This window comes from Podarcis liolepis (assembly GCF_965112155.1).
Source record: "Podarcis liolepis genome assembly, chromosome: 4".
Lineage (NCBI taxonomy): Eukaryota > Metazoa > Chordata > Lepidosauria > Squamata > Lacertidae > Podarcis > Podarcis liolepis.
Genome location: NC_139558.1, coordinates 92,749,567 through 92,769,070, shown reverse-complemented (window position 1 = coordinate 92,769,070; position 19,504 = coordinate 92,749,567). Strand labels below are relative to the sequence as shown.

General features: G+C 45.8%; 1 protein-coding gene across 1 annotated transcript in view; it reads right to left on the bottom strand.

Moving 5' to 3' along the window:
* The window catches only part of ME3 (malic enzyme 3), an 84,927-nt gene that overhangs the window by 34,845 nt on the left and 30,578 nt on the right, over positions 1 to 19,504 (bottom strand). The window contains exons 3-5 of the mRNA XM_083499660.1: positions 9,378 to 9,511; positions 7,748 to 7,897; positions 51 to 126 (exon numbers count right to left, since the gene is read on the bottom strand). Coding sequence (XP_083355786.1) covers positions 51 to 126; positions 7,748 to 7,897; positions 9,378 to 9,511 — 360 coding nt within the window. The remainder of the gene's footprint in view (positions 1 to 50; positions 127 to 7,747; positions 7,898 to 9,377; positions 9,512 to 19,504) is intronic.

Sequence of the window (19,504 nt, the reverse complement as noted above, 5' to 3'; positions counted from 1 at the left end):
AACACAGACGGGAAGACATGCGTCTTGGTTTTGGAAGCCCATTCCATTACCTTTATGTTTTCTTCAGGCCATGAGTCCAGCATCGTTGCAATATGTCCTTTATCGTGAATGGTAATGAACAGCCCCCTGGAGGAGAGGGAAAAAGAACAGAGCAATCACAGTCTAAGAAAAGTTGCGATGCTCAGAAGTTGCAGTGCTGTTTAGGGGGAAGAAAGGATACATTGCTGTGCAAAAACAGGAAACAAAAACAATTGCATCTTTCATGCAATTGTTGAATCAGGAGTGGGGAATCCCAGTCTCCCCCCCCCCCAGCTGATATTTGCATCAATATGGAAGTCTCCACTGGTGCCAATGAAGGATGCCCTACCAATGCAGAAAATAGTAGATTTCTTTTTTTTTGGGGGGGGGAGGCATTGCAGAGACCACAGGAGGGATGGAGGAAGAGCTAAATCAGGGGTCAGCAACCTTTTTCAGCCGTGGGCCAGTCCACTGTCCCTCAGACCATATGGTGGGCCGGACTATATTTTTTTTTTGGGGGGGGGAAATGAACAAATTCCTATGCCCCACAGATAACCCAGAGATGCATTTTAAATAAAAGCACACATTCTACTCATGTAAAAACATGCTGATTCCCTGACGGTCTGTGGGCCGGATTGAGAAGGCGATGGGGCCGGATCCGGCCCCCAGGCCTTAGTTTGTCTACTCCTGAGCTAAACTCTCTCTCACTTCTCACACCCAATGGCTCCACTACTGCTCAGGTTCTTCCTGCTTCAGCTGCTTGTTTTGGTTTGGTTTTTTTAAAAAACAACAACAACAACAACGCACTTTAAATGTATTCATGCAATTAACATCTTACCTGGTTTGGCTCTAACTCCTAGAAGAGTTATGCTGGCTCTGGCATTTCGTGATATATGTGTGTGTGTGTGTGTGTGTGTGTGTGTGTGTAATTCTATACCTCTGAGCATATATATATATATATATATATACAGTGGTGCCCCGCAAGACGAATGCCTCGCAAGACGGAAAACTCGCTAGACAAAAGAGTTTTCCATTTTGGAGGTGCTTCGCAAAACGCATCTCCTATGGGCTTGCTTCACAAGACGAATATGTCTTGCGAGTTCCTGCGGGGTTTTTTTCCTCCCCCCCTTTTTCTAAGCCGCTAAGCCGCTTATCAGCTGATCCGATAAGCCGCTAAAAGCCGCTAATAGTGCTAATCCGCTAATCCGTCAATGGGCTTGCTTCGCAAGACGAAAAAACCGCTAGACGAAGAGAATCACAGAACGGATTCTTTTCGTCTTGTGAGGCACCACTGTGTGTGTGTGTGTGTGTGTGTGTGTGTGTGTGTGTGTACATATATATTGCCATTCTTCACTCCTGCTTCCCTTGTTTTCATTAAATCTGCAAATTCCTGTCTGCTCTGTGTAACGCAATGCACGATTTAATGATGTATCCCCTCAGCAATACATTAAAAAAACAACAACCTTGGATAAGGGATTCATGGTTTTGTTTCCAGTAATGAAAACTCCCCAAAAATGTATGCAATGAAGCATGGGTCTCCAGAGAGCCTTTCCAAGGAGCCACTCCCATCATTCGCTATGTTTGCAGATATTCTTTCTGAGATCGCCAAGGCAAGTGCATTAGGCCCTGAAATTTGAAAACCAAACATTTGTAATTGTTTAGCTCTTTGGGGGAAGGCTTAAGCTAACAAGCACTCCTCCTGACAAAGGGCCAGTAATGACAGAGGCCTCTGCCTGAGCCTGCACTTCATTTCTCCAAGCACAGATCATAATTAACCATCCGAGGGGTTGAAGTAACGGCAGTGACTAATTGCCGCTTTTTATGGGTTGGCTCTCGCATGTACGTGCAAAGGCTCAGCTAATTGTTACAGGGTTTTGTTTTTCTATTCTTTATAAAACCAAATAGCCAATAATTTCTTTTCTCCTGCAAGTACTCTTAATGTGAAGTGGAGGAAGAAGAGGGGAATGGGGAACAAGACAAGAGAATCAAGATGGATTTGTCTTGAAATAATTTGCAAGCACAAAGCAGAATAAGCCACCTTCCTTTGCTGAGTAGCCATCTTAAGCTGCCATCGCATGTTTTAAGCCAGACCTTCGAATGAGAGCCAAAAGGTGCCATTTCCAAGGCATCTTTATGAATCCACTGCAAAACACACACACCCTTAAGCCACAAGGATCTCAAGGTCCGTATAGTTAAAGCTATGGTTTTCCCGGTAGTGATGTATGGAAGTGAGAGCTGGACCACAAAGAAGGCTGATCGCTGAAGAATTGATGCATTTGAATTATGGAGCTGGAAGAGACTCTTGAGAGTCCCATAGACTGCAAGAAGATCAAACCTATCCATTCTGAAGGAAATCAGCCCTGAGTGCTCACTGGAAGGACAGATCCTGAAGCTGAGGCTCTAATACTTTGGCCACCTCATGAGAAGAGAAGACTCCCTGGAAAGGACCCTGATGTTGGGAAAGATGGAGGGCACAAGGAGAAGGGGACGACAGAGGATGAGATGGTTGGATAGTGTTCTCGAAGCTACCAGCATGAGTTTGACCAAACTGCGGGAGGCAGTGGAAGACAGGAGGGCCTGGCGTGCTCTGGTCCAGGGGGTCACGAAGAGTCAGACACAACTAATCAACTAAACAACAACAACAGGCTATAATTGTGGCTTCCTGGCTTATTTCTTTTCTTCACACTGTGTAGGAGCAAAGCAGAAGCGATCGGGGAGCGTGCATCAGAAACCGCGATAAGCGAGAAAGCCAGATTTATTGTGCCATGCGAATGCAGCCAATGAAGACAAAAGTTTTTTTGCAAGCTGGCTAGAGGTGATGGGTCATATGGGGTGTAGTCTTTGGCAGAAATCATTTAGCTTCTTGAGAGAAATAACTGCTTCAGTGGCTGGAAGCGTACAGAAAGCAGATGTATCTGAAGAAAGGAAGCCTTTTTTATGAAAGGAAACTAAAGAAGTGGGGAAAAGGAATTTTGGCTCCCTTTTCCATAAACATGAAACCCACATATCTCAGGAATGGCTCCCTCCTGTTGCAACAACCCTCTTCTCATAACAGTAAAAAAAGAGAGGGGAAAAAAGATGATCTTTCAATCCAGCTAGAATTTTATTGCCAATGAAGCAAATTGCTAGTCGTAGCATTGTGCTCTCTGTCTATTCTTGAAATCAGCTTAATGAATGCATTGGGATAACTAGTTAAGTGTTTCCAGTATATAAACAATGCTGTCTCTGTAAAGGTCCAGCACAGATCTACGTTGCCTGATCATAGTTAGGAGACTATGACCAGGAGGAGACAGGGAGTTCATGAGTTCCCTCCATGCTTCACGGATCTTTCAAAATCAGATTATATGGCAGGACGGGAGGAGTACAGACACGGTGTGTGTGTGTGTGTGTACAGTGGTACCTCAGGTTACAGACGCTTCAGGTTACAGACTCCGCTAACCCAGAAATAATATCTCCGGTTAAGAACTTTGCTTCAGGATGAGAACAGGATGTGGCGGCAGCGGGAGGCCCCATTAGCTAAAGTGGTACCTCAGGTTAAGAACAGTTTCAGGTTAAGAACAGACCTCCAGAACGAATTAAGTTCTTAACCCGAGGTACCACTGTATTCTGCAACATGTCTTTGACACAGTAACAGTGCGCTAGAAATGGATTTATATTGGACTGTCCACATATCATGCTCTTTATTTGTTGTTCTACAATGTTCCCTCGGGACTATCTGCATGCGAAAGCAGCTGCTGTGTCACTGAGCTACAGCCCATTACCATGGAGAGTGGGGTTAACAAACTCTTTTCCTCTGCCTCAATTCAAACTGGAGTGGATCGGTGCCGCTATCCCTTCAGGCTTTGCAGAACTGGGGGGAAAGACACAGAGCGTCCCTGGTTCAGTCCCAGGCATCTTGTGGTAGAGCTGGAGGAGGCTTCTGTCTGAAACTAATCGGTTCTGATTTTTGTGTGGTTTCTCCTAACCCGTTCCGATTTTGCGAACTGCAGCGATCAGAGAGCCAGCATTGTATCCTCACGCGGCCAAATCTGACTGGAGAAGAGCTTTTCTAAGGAAGGAAGAAAAATGCTTAACATAAACAAGAAGCGCATTATTTCTCAAGTGAAAACCACCCCTTTTAATCGTGATAAAAGAGGAAGTTTCTAGGGGGTCGAGAAACAGATAATTGGAAAAAGATGTCTTGGGAAGGCAGCTTCCAAAAGAGCTGGAATTATTGGCAGAGGAACTTTTGCAGAGGAAGTCTTGCCTTCTTTGTGAATTAGGAAAACAACTGCACTTTGAGGAGCTCATAGCAGGTGAGGAGAACCTGTGCCTCCCGCCCAGACCTTGTGGGACTCCAGCTCTTATCAGTCTCACCCACCATGGCCAACATCCAGGGAACCCCCAAAAGAAGAAGGCTCAGAGGCCAGGAAGCGGAGGTGGGACAATGATGAGTGGTCAGAGGGAGGAGACTGGGAAGAGAAGGAGTCAGAAGCTGAAGAGATAACAGGGCTTAGTGAGCAGGGAGAGTCTGTGGCAGAGATAAGTCCAGAATCAGAGGCAGAAGCTGAAGCAGTGGAGAGGGATGAGGGAGGACAAGAGGCAGAGATGAGTCAGACTGGTGCAGAGTCACAGATGTCTCCCCCTCCTGCTGCAACAAGCTTCCCTTCCCCCTGGTCTCCCAGAACCAAAAGAGGTGTGAAGAGGGAAGAGCAGAGACACACACAGGCACAAGTCTCAGATTGCTTAGGAAGGACCCTGGAGAGAAGGAGACTTAGGCAGCTGTGGGGAGGTGGGGACCTTCAGTCTCCACAACTGCCTCACAGGGACAAGACCTACTAAGAAGACAAGAGGAGTTTGGATTTGATATCCTGCTTTATCACTACCCGAAGGAGTCTCAAAGCGGCTAACATTCTCTTTTCCCTTCCTCCCCCACAACAAACACTCTGTGAGGTGAGTGGGGCTGAGAGACTTCAGAGAAGTGTGACTGGCCCAAGGTCATCCAGCAGCTGCATGTGGAGGAGCGGAGACGCGAACCCGGTTCCCCAGATTATGAGTCTACCACTCTTAACCACTACACCACACTGGCTCTCTAAGAAGAGGTGCTGTGCTCATTAGGCCTGGCACTCCTGGGCAGACTTTGTTTCTTCTAATAAAGAGCTAACTCCACTTACTCAGTGTGATTTATTGCTGGCTCATGCCTGAGAAGCGAGGACGTATTCAATGAAATAGCAAAAGCCAGAGTTACATTTGTGTACTGAAAGCAACAACAATGAATGCCAACTGTATTCACTGGATTGACTTCTGTTCTGGGTATGGGACACAGTGGCGGAGAGCAGGTGGGGGCAGGGCTGGCGCGCATCCCGGGGGTGTGGCGCTCAGGCGGGGGGCAGCCGCAATGGCACCCCACCGGGATTGCGCTGCTGGGGTCAGTGCGCTCCCCCCGCTCTCCTCTTCCTCCGCCAGTGATGGGACAAAATAGGCGAACACCAGCAATTTCTGCTCTTGTTTCTCTGAATTCTCTGACACTCCTACTTCTGAGATTACAAAATGGCTCGTAATCTATTGATAGAGCAAACTGGGAATATAATGACAGCCTCCCCAAGACTTGTCCCATCCAGATTTTTTCCACTACAGTTCCCATCAGCCCCAGCTGTTCTGATGGGAGTTGTAGTCCAAAACATCTGGAGGGCAAGGCTGGCCATGGGAAGAAAGCCTGAAAATGGACACAGCCAGATGTAATTTGATTCAGATTTGTAAACCGGCCACTGCTAATGGAATCCAGGGGAGAACTGGTTACCTGATATACGACACTGGAAAGTTAAAAAAACAGCTGGTTATACTTCTGCATTTTGCACAACAGGCACAACTATTCAGTATTATTAATTATACACTTAGTGTTCTTCTAAGAGCTGTACTAAGAATAAAATTGGCAGGTCTCTAACAGAATGGCTGATAATCTCCATAAAGGAAGCCAAGAGGGTGTAGCCATTGTTATATTGAATATATTCATTCCATGTTTTTCCTATTAATTGTCTAAGGCTGCTTACATTAGCAATGTAAAACCCATAAACCAACCATAAAGCAATAGAGACACCATCCAATAAAAACAAGGGTTAAAGCCAACAGCAGGAAGACAAAAACAACAAAAGCATTAGAACCAGCAGCAAGCTCAACGGCAGGAGAATAAAATGAGCTTTACCTGGTGCCTGAAAAGTGAGCAGTATAGTCACCAGGAACACTTGCCTGGGGAGAGTTTTCCAAAACCGGGGTGCCAACACTGAGAAGGCCCTGTCTTCAACAAACACCTGCCTACCCTCTGATGGAAGGGTCACCGGAAGCAGGGCCTCTGAGGATGGTCTCAGAGAAAAGGCAGCTTCATATAAGAGATGATCCTTCAGGAACTAGCCATTCTGGTCAGTCTCCAGATCTGGAAGTGTTATGCTTCTGAATACTGAATCAGAAGTGGGCAGAGTGTTGTGGCACTCAGATCCTTCTTCCAGGCTTCCCACAGGCATCTGGTGAAAAGAGGTTGCTGGGGTCGTTTGGCCTGGCTCAGCAGGACTCTTTTCCAGTCAATGTTCACAAAGCAATGTGGGGTTAGTTTAAGAAGATTGTGAAACAAATCCAATACATATCAAAGGAGTTCCCTCTTCCTCAGGGGTTACTTTTAAAAGCATGGAGAATCTACACCAAGGATGAGTAACCTGTGGTTTTCCAAAAGTTGCTGCCCGCATAAGAACAGCCTGCTGGAGCAGTTGGGATCAGAGTTGGAAAGGGTCACGAGGGTCATCTAGTCCAACCCCCCTTGGACTCAGAACTCTGAGATTAAGGGTTTCATGCTCGGCCAATGGAGAGTTGCCCATCTCGTCCAGCACTTTGCTCTCCCGGCGGCCAACCAGGCGCCACTCCTGGAAAGCCTGCAAGCTGAATCTGAGTGCAACAGTGCTCTTCCTAGCTGTGATTCCCAGCAACTGGAATCTGATAGTACTGTCCTATCTCAACCGGGACACTGTTCCACAGAACAGGGGCAGCCACAGTGAAGGCCCTGCTGCAATGGAAGGGGCTTCTGATGTTTTAGAGAGCTGGAGGGTAAATCCTCCCACAGAATGCAGTGACCTAGTGCCTTGGAAAGTTAGCTCCCCTGGCCCTACTTGACCTTTCCTTATAAAAGGAAGCAGGAAGAAGATGCTGGCAGGCTGATTGACAGCTCTCGTTAAGGACTCTTTGGCTGTGCCAATCTAGGCTACCTTTGCCTTGCTCCGCCCTGACTCTTGCTAAGTTTGCCACTCAGGTGCCGGCAAGTCCCCTGCCCATGGTCTGCAGGCATGGTTCACAGGCATAGCGATTTCTGTCTCCCGACGCAGCAAAAAGGCATTTGCTGAAGCACACGGCAAACGCTGTTTACCCCCAAGGGTTGAACAGCAAGACAACAAGAATCTTAAAGGTTATGGAACTGACGGAGGAGGGCTCAAGTGAGAATGTTTTTGCAGTTAAATTTAGCTAGATTGCCCTTTCCTGTTCTTGAACAAAACGACTCCCCAGCAGGCCATTAAGTAAACACATGCAAACTGTTTTTGATAGCTGCATCGTTTGATCAAGAATCTCGAAGGGCATTTCTTTTTTTCTTGAGGGCCACCCACATTAAGAGGCGTACCAATGACAAAAGGAACATTCGTTCCCAATTAAGCATGGGGTGGGATGGCACAATGATGGGGTAAGAGAGATAAAAATAGTCCCGTCTACTCACCGAGGCCTTCTGAAAGCCAGCCCATACTGCTGACAGGCCAAGCCGACGGTGGGAGTGTATACTATCGGCATGAATCTTTCTATGTCCGACGTGAGGACCCGGTAGAACAGCTTCTCATTTCGGTCTTGGAGCGTCATAAGGATGATATACCTGGCAGGGGGCAGCGGGAGGGGGGAACAGGTAGAAGAAAAGCATAAGGTAAAGAGAGACATTGTCGATACTAAGCAGAAGCAACGGAGCCAGTTCTCTGCCAGATTTGGCGGGGAAACTCAACCATGCTTCTTATAGCTGCTATTAGGCAAGAGGTTCCATGTTCAATCTCTGGTACCCCCAGGTAGGGCTATGAGAGTCTTACTCCCAGGTAAGTGAGCACAGGACTGCAGCCAGTGTGGTGTAGTGGCTAAGAGCGGTAGTCTTGTAATCTGGGGAACCGGGTTCGCATCTCCGCTCCTCCACATGCAGCTGCTGGGTGACCTTGGGCGAGTCACACTTCTCTGAAGTCTCTCAGCCTCACTCACCTCACAGAGTGTTTGTTGTGGGGGAGGAAGGGAAAGGAGAATGTTAGCCCCTTTGAGACTCCTTAAAGGGAGTGAAAGGCGAGATATCAAATCCAAACTCTTCTTCTAAGATTCCAAGCAGGCAGAGCTCCTTGCCCCTCCCCATTCCTCGGAAAACCAAAGCAAACTACAGAGAGATGTAAAGATGGTAGGATAAATTATGCAAAGCAAGAGAAGCAGTAGTTTCTGTGCAATTTTGTCCTTGGTGAGTTGGTGGTGGTTGGGTGGGGTGAACATCCCTCCATCCTCTAACCAGAGAAAGTCTACCTGCCAGTTTTATTACGTGGTGAGGAATACAGAGCTATTGGTGTTGGAGAAGGGATTGCGAGAGCATCGTGCATGAGGCCATGTGAGATCAAGGTGAATTGAAAGAGGGAAAGTGATGGCAACTCCACAAGCAATAATAAGGACACGGTAGGGGGATGGTCCCCATTTCATTTCAGGCTGGAAGCAGAAACATTGGCTGCATTGAAAGCAACTACCCTTTCCTACTCTACCTCCTCTGCAATACGCTAGTGTATAAAGCCCTAAATCACTTAGGCCCCAAATATCCGTGAGACCACCTCCTTCCCCAGAGACCACCTCCTTCCCTTTGGGTGTTGCGATCAGCAGAGGAGGTCCTCTTGGCAGTTCCAACACCCTTAGAAGCCTGGGGTGGTGTTAGCCCAGGAGAGGGCCTTCTCTGTGGTAGCCCCTAAGTTGGGGAACTCTCTCCTCAGAGAGGTGCACCTGGGACCTTCATTGCACAAATTTCATAGTATGCAGAAGACGCACCCTTTAATCCTGATCTTTGAGATATATTTGTTCCCTGAGATATATATGTTTGAACCCACTCTAGTTGCATTTGCAATTTCTTTTAAACTGTTTTTAATGGTGACTTGTCCTGGGACCTTCTAACCACTGTCAACCATTTGCTATTGCAAAAAAATGTAAGGCATGCTATCATATTGCAGGTTTCTCTGCCACCCACAGAGTTCTTCGGGGTGAGCAACCTTATCTTACGTGCATCCTTCCTAATGTTTAGCTCCGACCACAGCCCCTTGCCTAACGCTCTTGCCTCACATCTTGCTTACTTGTCTAGATCGCTGGATTTGGTCTCGTAGCTTTTGAGGACGCGGAGAACTTGAACATCTTGGCTCAGGAAGCAAGGAGGGAGCAGGCCGTGGATTCCCAGTTGAAGCCTCTCTTCGAGGGTAAAGGCCATTCCCTAGGAAGGAAGAGAGGATGTGCTGAAGCAGTTATGGAATGGAGAGGCTCTCCTAACAGAGAGGAAGTATTATTAGATTTCCACTTTGGTGGACTCTCTTTGGGATACGCCACAAAGAAGAAGGACTTCTCGGGAGGCATTTTGAGCCCTCCACCCCTCAACAACCCTGTGAGGTGAGTGAAGCCGAGGCTGAGGCCAGCAGGTGAGTTTCAGGGCTCTGCAGAGAACTGAGCCAGCCTAAACTCTATGTCAGGGATGGAGCAACTCTGGACTACAACTCCCATCATCCCTGACCACTGGCCGTGCCAGCTGGGGGCTGATGGGAGTTGGAGTGCAACAAAACCTGGGGGGTGGTCACAGCTTCCTCACTCTTGACACAGGGTGCTTCCAAACAACCTTTTTATTGAACGTTCACTCTGCTTTGGCTGCAGGGAGATCAGAGGGCATTGGACTCAGCTGCACGGCTGCAAATAAATTGCTTTAAGTGAGTTTTAAGTGCAAGATACAATGTGAAACTAGATGGCCTTATGGAAAATTCAATGTCTTTTTTAAAAACACTTTTAAAAAAGCATTTTCAAAGCGGTTTTTATATGTGTCTAGATTCCACCATTGACTACTGAACGAATGCACATTCTGATTTGTTTCCAATGCATAGCCCTGCCCCACACTTTCTAATGCCTTTCCCCATTACTTTCCTTACAGCAGAAAGTCCGACTTTTCGGGAAAGGAGATTTGTTGCGAATGAGCACCCAATCATCAATGGTTGTGCAATTCACTAGGGATAGCTCAGTTGGTAGAGTATGAGTCTCTTAATCTCAGGGTTGTGGGTTCAAGCCCCACGCTGGGCAAAAGATTCCTGCATTACATGGGTTGGACCACATGACCTTTGTGGTACCTTCCAACTCTACAATTCTATGATTCTAAACTGAATTTGCCAGTATGTCCTATTTTAAAATCTTACCCAAAACCAACATCACCCTGGAAAAGCTCACAGGCTTCAAAATGGTTCATATCCCTGTTCAACCATGAATCTCACTGGCTGAGGCCCAGGTTTTTTTAAGGATTTTGCTTCATGTGGTCAACCATTCCTGTTTTTATTTGTTTACAATAAATAAAAGCTCAGTTTCTACATGTCTTCTCTAAGTAAAACTTAGCAGGCTGCCATTCAATAGGTCTGCTTTTGAGAAGAACTAACATCTGCTACAAATCCAGTGTTTCGCAAGAGGAATTAATCATAAACAACACGATAGAGCTTGCTACGCTTCTGAGTGCTATGCAATAAATTTGTTATCACAGCATGCTAGGGTTATAAATCAGGTTGTAGAGAGATACACATGATTCTACATGGTTTTCTGATATTACCCTCAAACTCAGGCAAATAGGGATTGCAATAGATTCCCTTCTTCTATTCGATGAGTCACAAATCATCTCTCTCATCAAGCAGAGGCTGCTAGGTCATGAAATCCAAAAACTACCAGACTTTTGTATGTTAACCTGCCTGCTTAGAATTGCAGCCCCACCATGGAGTAATGCCTAATTACTTTTATAATTTAGATACTCCATCACAGAGCTTTTATGCTAGCTTGTCTAAATGCACTCCCCTCATCTGTATTGTTTGGAAGGTTTCAAAAAATTCCCTTCCAGAACAGATTTTCTGTTCCTGTAATAAGAAATCACCAGATACAATGCATCACATAATTTTGGATTGCCGTCACCCATCGCAGAGATCTCCCAGTGACTCCCTTACAGCTCAAAATATCGATTTACAAAGAGTCTGTAATCCAAGATTTGCTGAGGGATGATACTCCTGAAACTATCAAGATTATTTCGGGGTACAGTTGTACCTCGGGTTACAGATGCTTCAGGTTACAGACACTTCAGGTTACCAACTCCGCTAACCCAGAAATAGTACCTCAGGTTAAGAACTTTGCTTCAGGATGAAAACAGAAAATGTGCTCCAGTGGCACGGTGGCAGCGGGAGGCCCCATTAGCTAAAGTGGTGCTTCAGGTTAAGAACAGTTTCAGGTTAAGAACAGACCTCCAGAACGAATTAAGTACTTAACCCGAGGTACCACTGTACTTAGCCAAGCTCTTTAAAGCTAAATCTAAAGTTGCCCGATTTATTCAATGGTGGCTATTTACCGGTAGTCTTTTATATATTGTATGGATTATCAATGTATTTGGATGACTTTGTATGATTTTACTGTTTTAACTTATGCCAATAAAGGCTAGCAGCAGTGGTATAAATCGGTTTGTCAATCAGCTTTGCAGTGGCTTAACATCTCTGACCTGCTTAGTGCTTTTTTTCTTTTAAAAAATGTTTAGGGGTACTCTCATTTTCCTACTCGTATTGAAATACTGCCCCTCAATGAGGCCAAACTTAGATTCACAAAATGTTTAGGGGTATGCGAACCCCTGCGTCCCCCCAGAAAAAAGCACTGGACCTGCTAATATCATTATAAGAGAGAGAGAGAAAGAGAGCTTCTTCAGGCTCAGGGAAAGGATGGGATTCTTCCTGCTGAAACACTTGAGGGCCGGACTCCCCTCCACCATGACATCACCCCCTTCTCCAACACCTTGGCCAGGGAGAGTCCAGCTTCCCAGGCCAAATAATCCTCACAGGGCTGAAGAGGCAGGTTAGGCCAGAAGCCTCGGTGATAAACCACAGAAGCCTCTCTGGGGGCATTTTTTCCTTTCAGGGAGGAATTTCAGCCAGCTGGAAGGGAATCCCAAGAACAAAAATGGCCAGTATCTCCCTCAGGCATGCATCCCGGTGCTGGAGCAGAGAGAGGTCCCAAAGTCTTCTGTATCATCCAAGATGCCTTTGTGTACATTAGAGAGAGCCATTCTCTGTTTATTCCATGAGAGCACAGCCCCATTTTGGGTGTTGTGATCTTGCGCAATTTCATGCCACGATTCCCACCCTCTCCAAAAGTGGGCTGCAATCTTGCGTAGCATTCGAAAACATGCATTTTGGGGTGCCGTACCCCTCCAAAAACCCGTTGGTTTTTTTAGGGGGGAATCACAGCACGACATTGTGTGAGATCACGACACCCAAAATGGCCGCCATGCCCTCGTGAGAAAAAGCAGGAAGATGGCGTCTTGGAAAAATAGCGTCCTGGTTTTTCCCTTAGACGTGTTGGAGGGTATGATACACCTCTCTCTATCCTCCACGCAGGCAAGCACGAGGCCTTATCAGAGTTCAAGGGAACATTTTGGCTAGGTAAAATCACTCCAAGATGGTAGAAAGCACAGCCAGCAAAGGAGGAGAAGACATGGGACCCGGACAGAGTCCCAAGGAAGGAGAAGGCGATCAATTGCTACTAGCCAAGATGGCTGTGCTTTGCCTCCACAGTCAAAGGCAGCAATGCTTCTGAATACCAGTTGCTGGAAACCACAGGACGGGAGAGTGCTTTGCTGGCAAATTCAGTTGCACACAACCTTCCTCTAAGCCAGCACGTGCTACAGAGATGACTAAACAGATCGGGATGGGTGTGCCAAAAATAATATTGTTTCCATTTAAGTTATTGCACTGGAATATTGAGAAATGAAACATACACTTTTTTTTAAAGAACCCATTTGAAAAGGTTTCCAGGAGGTGGCGTGACTCATAGCTTCCACATAACAACAAACAATTCAAGTGTCTTGAAAAAGCACGTGGTAACTTATCAGGCTGAACCCGAGAAAAATATTTTTATTCAAGTATTGGCTTTGATTTATGTTCCATGGCAACCATCGCAGACGATTTGCAACACTGTGGTTTTTTTAAAAAACTCAGAACCTGTGTGTCTTCCCTGAAGAAACCCTTATTTGAAACTCTGGTGAGCGGCTGCCAGTCAGTGCAGACAATATTGAGATAGGCGTGTTGAATGGTCTCTTTAAATTTGAAGTAAAAAAATTCCTTCCAGTAGCACCTTAAAGACCAACTAAGTTAGTTCTTGGTATGAGCTTTCGTGAGCATGCACACTTCTTCAGATACACAAATTTGAAGGTTCATTATTATTCCACAAGATGTGTATTTCTTTAAAGGCCAGAGCAAATAACGTGACCTAGTTTTACAGCTGTGAAGCAGTCCAGTGGTACCTCAGGTTCAGGTTACAGACTGTTACAGACTCAGCTAACCCAGAAATAATACCTCGGGTTAAGTACTTTGCTTCAGGATGAGAACAGAAATCGTGCTCCGGCGGTGCAGCAGCAGCAAGAGGCCCCATTAGCTAAAGTGGTGCTTCAGGTTGAGAACAGTTTCAGGTTAAGAACGGACCTCCGGAATGAATTAAGTACTTAACCCGAGGTACCACTGTATAGCAGGTGCTGTTAAGTTGTGGTAATTAAGCTGTTGGGTATGGTATATAAAGAGCAGCATGTAGCTCTCTCAGTACCCTGGTAAATGGGTCATGCTTATTGATATATGGTAATTTAGTGTAAAAGGAGTTTTTGTTTTTGTTATTAAAACCTAGCAAAAGTTACTTTTGCATTTCTTGAAATGTGTGGTCTCCTTAGCACGCCTTCTGCAGCGCAACTAATCTGCAAAATAGCCAACAAGGTGGACCAGTGCCGACTTTGTATAGGGCAGATTCCTATGTTCCTATGGGGATTTCAGTGCCTTACTTTCTAACTGGAGGCAGATGCCACACAGCTCCCAGCAACTGCCAGCAGAGCTGTGGCAGTTCACATGCCACAAGTGGCCCAGCCACTGCTAGATTTGGGTGGACAAGTAGCATGCAAGGCATCACATACCTCAGGCATTTAGCCAAAAAGAAAAACCTTGAGAGGCCAATGGGAGCTAGTGCCATATGCTTCCTCCACTACTGGAGGCCATATGACTCCTAGGCTGGGAATTACAAGTGCAGAAAGCAATGGCATGTGGTCAGTGGACTAGGGACTGGGCTATTCCCCTAAATGTTTCCAGTAAAATAGAATAAAGGTAAAGGGAACTCTGACCATTAGGTCCAGTCACGGACGACTCTGGGGTTGCGGTGTACAGCTTCCGGGTCATGTGGCCAGCATGACTAAGCCACTTCTGGCGAACCAGAGCAGCCCATGGAAACGCCGTTTACCTTCCCGCCAGAGCGGTACCTATTTATCTACTTGCACTTTGATGTGTCTTTGAACTGCTAGGTTGGCAGGAGCAGGGACCGAGCAACGGGAGCTCACCCCGTCACGGGGATTCGAACTGCCAACCTTCTGATCGGCAAGCCCTAAGCTCTGTGGTTTAACCCACAGCGCCACCCGCGTCCTGTAAATTAGAACATTAAAGTATTAAAGCCTGGCACCTCCTTCCCAAAGCCCAGGAAGCTTCTGCCCAACTTAGGGAAGGAGGCATGATGCTCCATCGAGGTCCAAGTGTCTTTCATTAATTTCCCAAAGGCTGCCCGACTGGGAGAGACCCTAGTCTGAAACCATGGAGAGCTGCTGCCAGCCAAGGTATTTAACTTGATGAGCTAATGGTTTGACCTGGTTGGAAGCAGCTTTGCATGTTCCTATGCTAACCACTCAGCAACCAAAAGCCCTCACACCTCAAGCAGAATATTTCCGGGCCTGCTGTTTGAGATTCCTCGGCTGGAGATTGTTTCATTCCCAGCAGGCAAATCCTATTTAACGTCTACGATCTACCATTATTGTTATAAATTATTATTATACCAGGCCCCGGAGCCAGGACGACTGCCGAGGCTGAAGGGAAATATCATAAATGGCAAGGTGGCCAAAAGGAGTGGGTTTTCCTGTGTCGATTTCCTGGCGAAGCATTTTAAATTCTGCAAATGCTGACACAAAATGTTCTGTGCGTCAGAAGAGGAGTGGAGCCAATCCTGAGAGGTGAACTCTGCTCCCTTTTGACCTAGCGCTCCAAACAGATAACTCGGCAAGAGTCCAGATAATGTGCCTCAACCAACTATGGGTGATGCCAGCTGCGTGAAGGAAGGAGGGGAAATGGTCCTAAACCTATTAAAAATCAACCACTGGTTCCTAATTAGCTATTCACTCTGGTTGATGTCAGAAGCTGCAAAAGAAGAAGCTAGAGAGACGTTTATCTTCCTCTCGCATAATAAAGGAAACAATTTTCTACCAAGCCAGGCCCACTGGCCCATCTACTTCAGTATTGTCTATACTGACTGGCAGCTGCCCTCTGGGGTTTTAGGGATGTCAGGGATTGAACCTCAAACCTCCTGCATGCAAAACAGATGCTCTAACCACTGAGTTACGGCCCTTCCCAAAGACTAGAACCCAGGGCCCGTCAACAAAGCTGAATTTTGGAAAGTTTGGGACAGGAGAAAGGGGCACAGCCAAATTGGCTTTATGGAGGGGCTTGGATGAACTCATGGAGAATAAAGCAATGTGGAGGCTCTATGGGGCTAATTCAAGGCATGTTGGAAGTAGACTAGTAGCTGCCGATAACCTTTCCTTTCGAAACAGGTTTTTATTTGTTTTTGAACAAATACAAATATAAGAACTATTAAACACTTATCGAGCAGTACATCTAATGGTGTTTGTTCTATCCATTGACTCTAGACATATGTTCAATGTTCAACCATATTACCTAACATAACCTCCCTGCTGCAAATATTGAGCGGTTGTTGTATATTGGTCTTGATTTTGTTCATTCACATAGTTAAAGTTGGAAGGTATCTTTTTTCAAAAAATTTTTTTACTCATTTTTCTTTTTCATTCATTACATACATCTCAAAGTCTTAACATTTACTATGTATTCCTTCCTCCCTCCCCTCCTAGGCTTCCCCCAACTTCCGCTTCTGGTTTGTTTCTCTTTTCAACCACTTTGCTACCTCCTAACAGAAAAAGTTATTAACAACGTAACATCAAACTTAACATTAACAACATAACATCAAACATAAAAATAAAAGTAAATACACCATAATATTTCTCTAGCTTCTAAACATTTTCTAATACTAATAGTGTGAATGTTTATTTAAATCCTGCCATCAAGTCTATCAACCTTCTTTGTTTCTGCAAGTATAATTGAAATATACTCGGAGTCGAGAGTGGATGTCATGCTCTTTATTCAGCTCATAGTGGTGAGGAGGAATGAAAGTTTCCCCCAAAGTATCTGCTTTATATACATTATTTACACAATGGGTTGCACGTGATTGGCTAATTCTCCTGTAGGCCAATCAGGTTGTGGATTCACTTCCATCTGGAGCTGGATTGGGTGGCTACTGCAGACCAATCATACTGCTGCATTGTTCTAGGACCAATCAGAATGCTGCATTCTGAATCCTATTGTTCTAGGACCTGCTGCATTTTGGATCCTATTCAACTCAGTACATAACAATAATATAAATGGCCCCCATTTTTTCCAAAGTCGCTGTTGTCTTTTTCTCTTAGTCTGACAGACTAAGAGAAAGTTGGAAGGTGTCTTTATTCATTATGCCGTCAATTGACCTCCTGAGATGATCGGACATTGTGGCATCCCATATAGTATTTTCCCATATATTCATGAAAGGGTATCTGGACCACTTCCCCCCTTAAAGCCATCTCTGCTCGCTCAAAGTCAGTCTCTGATAACCTCCATAGAGGGGTCTATGCCTGCTGGTCTATGACTGTAAAAAAGATTTGGATTGTATAACCTCAGTTAATTTGTTTATTCCACTTTAAAAACCATCTGCATTGGGCCTTTGGCCTGATCCAGCGGGCCTTTTCTTACGAATTGAGCTATCTCAAATCGCCTCAGCTGGTGAGCTTTATATTTCCGAGGCTTAACTAACAAGACTACAGGGCGGCTTTCCTCAGCCCATGTGAAAACATCTCCTTAGAGATGGGGGCATCCACTGATTATTGTGTCTCCTCCCTCAACCTGCCCCAAATCTTCACTTTTGGCTTTTTCGAAGGCTGACAAAAGGCCCTGTGTCCTCCTGCCTGTTTAAAGAGAACAGGCAAATGTATTCCAGGTCGGTCTCAGTGACAAAGAGAGATCCTTCTGTGTTTCTCCCGATGCCTGCCAAATTACATGAAAAGTTAGTTGCGGGAAACAATTCCCTTTTTTAAAAATATACAATGCGATTCTTTCAGTGACGTTCTTATTGAGGACTCCCTTTCTTCTTCTTCCTCAAGACTCTTCGTTTCCAGTTAAGCCACCAAAGAAATGGAGGGATAATGACCTTTCTATAGGCCTTTTGCCTGTGCCTCGGACATAAATTAAAGCACGTTGTTCATTTGGCGCCTCAGAAACGACAACTGGCTTTTCTCTCCATTTAACCAGGCCTCTGCACATAGGCGAAACATATGGTACCAAAGCCTGATCTTAATCACACATGGGAGCGGTGAACCCTTTTGTGTTCACTTGGACCACAAAATGGCCACACTCCAAAGCAGGCCATTCGCTAAGGACCCCGCTGCTTGATTCATTCTGTAAACCGAGACTACTGTTTGATAAAGGAGGCTCGAAGGAAAGGAAAGGAAGAGAGAGAGAGAGAGAGAGAGAGAGGGCGCAGAAAGCAGCTAATGGCATCTTCTCCTACAGCATACAAAATATTAAGGGCTGAAAGGTAACTCTGTTCTGGAAAAATCCTCGATATTTGCAGATATAGAATCCGGAACGGCAAGGATCATTCGGTTTCTGAATTAAGGGTTATCTCTGTTATCAGTTAAGTCAGTTAAACCAGGGCGGTGGAGGTGTTGCTCAGCAACCAGGCAGAGTGTCATGATCTTTACTGAGGTAACTCGTGCTCTGACTGGCTATGCAGTTCTGAAGGAGTTTTCCTCTGTACGTTTGGTCAGCTGTTCCCCCTCCTATGTAGAAGGCCGGACCCATGCGAAAGACAAGAACTCTCTGCTCCTTTCTTCTCAAATTATGCATGGGTTTTTTATTCAGTTTGCTCTGTAAAGTGCACCGGATTCAAATAAGGAGCTCTAGCACAATGGGGCTTTTGCCCCTCTTTATCCCCCCCCCCAATTGCCTCCTCTAGACTGGCTGGGGGTGGGTTTCAGGACAAGCCTCTAAACAAACAGCATGAGTGGGGAAGAGAGGAGAGGTGGTTCCATGAAAAAAGCCGAAATGCTGGTGCTGATCGCAACATTGAATTCTTCCCAGTGTTATCAGGACTTTCCCCTCTGTACTCTGCATTATTTACCGGTAATTGACTTTGTTGACAAGCCAATGAATTTGAATTGTGGGAGAATCAGGGTGGCCCAAAATAAGGACCGTTTCATGTGGTGCATAGTTAAAATGTGCAATTTGCTACCACAAGATGTGATGATGGCTGTCACCTTAGACTGCTATAAAAGGAGATACAAAAAATTCGTGGAGGAAAGAGCTTTCCACAGCTGCTACCCACCATGGTTATATACCGTCTCCAGGATCAGAGTTTGTACATCTCTGAATACTATTTCTCTGAATACTATTATTTCTCTGTGGCGAGGGAGTTTCACAACATAGAGGCCACCGCAGAGAATGCCCTTTGCTGGGCCAATGCCACCCTAACTTCTGAGGGCAGTGGAAAAGCCAACAGGGTCCTCTCTGCTGATCTTAACACCCAAGGGGGTCTTGCAGGAAGTGGCTTTTCAGGTATTAGGGACCTGAGTTGTTCAGGACATGAAACGTGAGCCCCTTGAATTGGGCCAGGAAACAACGGGCAGCTAATCTTCGGGGAGCAATAGTGGAAGAGGGCTAATGGCCTAAGCCCTGCCTCCCATAAGCCTCTGCTTCGGCACTGTGGGGGAAGAGGAAGCTGAAGAAGAATAGCTCTCAGTCTGATCCAAAAGCGTGTGGACCATCCTTAATGACTAGCAAAGGCCTTTCTTACTTCTGCAGAGACTGCTCAGGGATAGCTCAGTTGGAAGAGCATGAGATTCTTCATCTCAGGGTTGTGGGTTTGAATTCCACACTGGACAAAAGATTCCTGTATTGCAGGGGGTTGGACTAGATGGCCCTCATGGTCCCTTTCCAACCCTACAGTTATTTGATTCTTGTGCTCCATAAATTGGCCAAAAGAAAAGAAGCTCTGGTACAAAATAACACACACACACACACAGTCTTTTAGA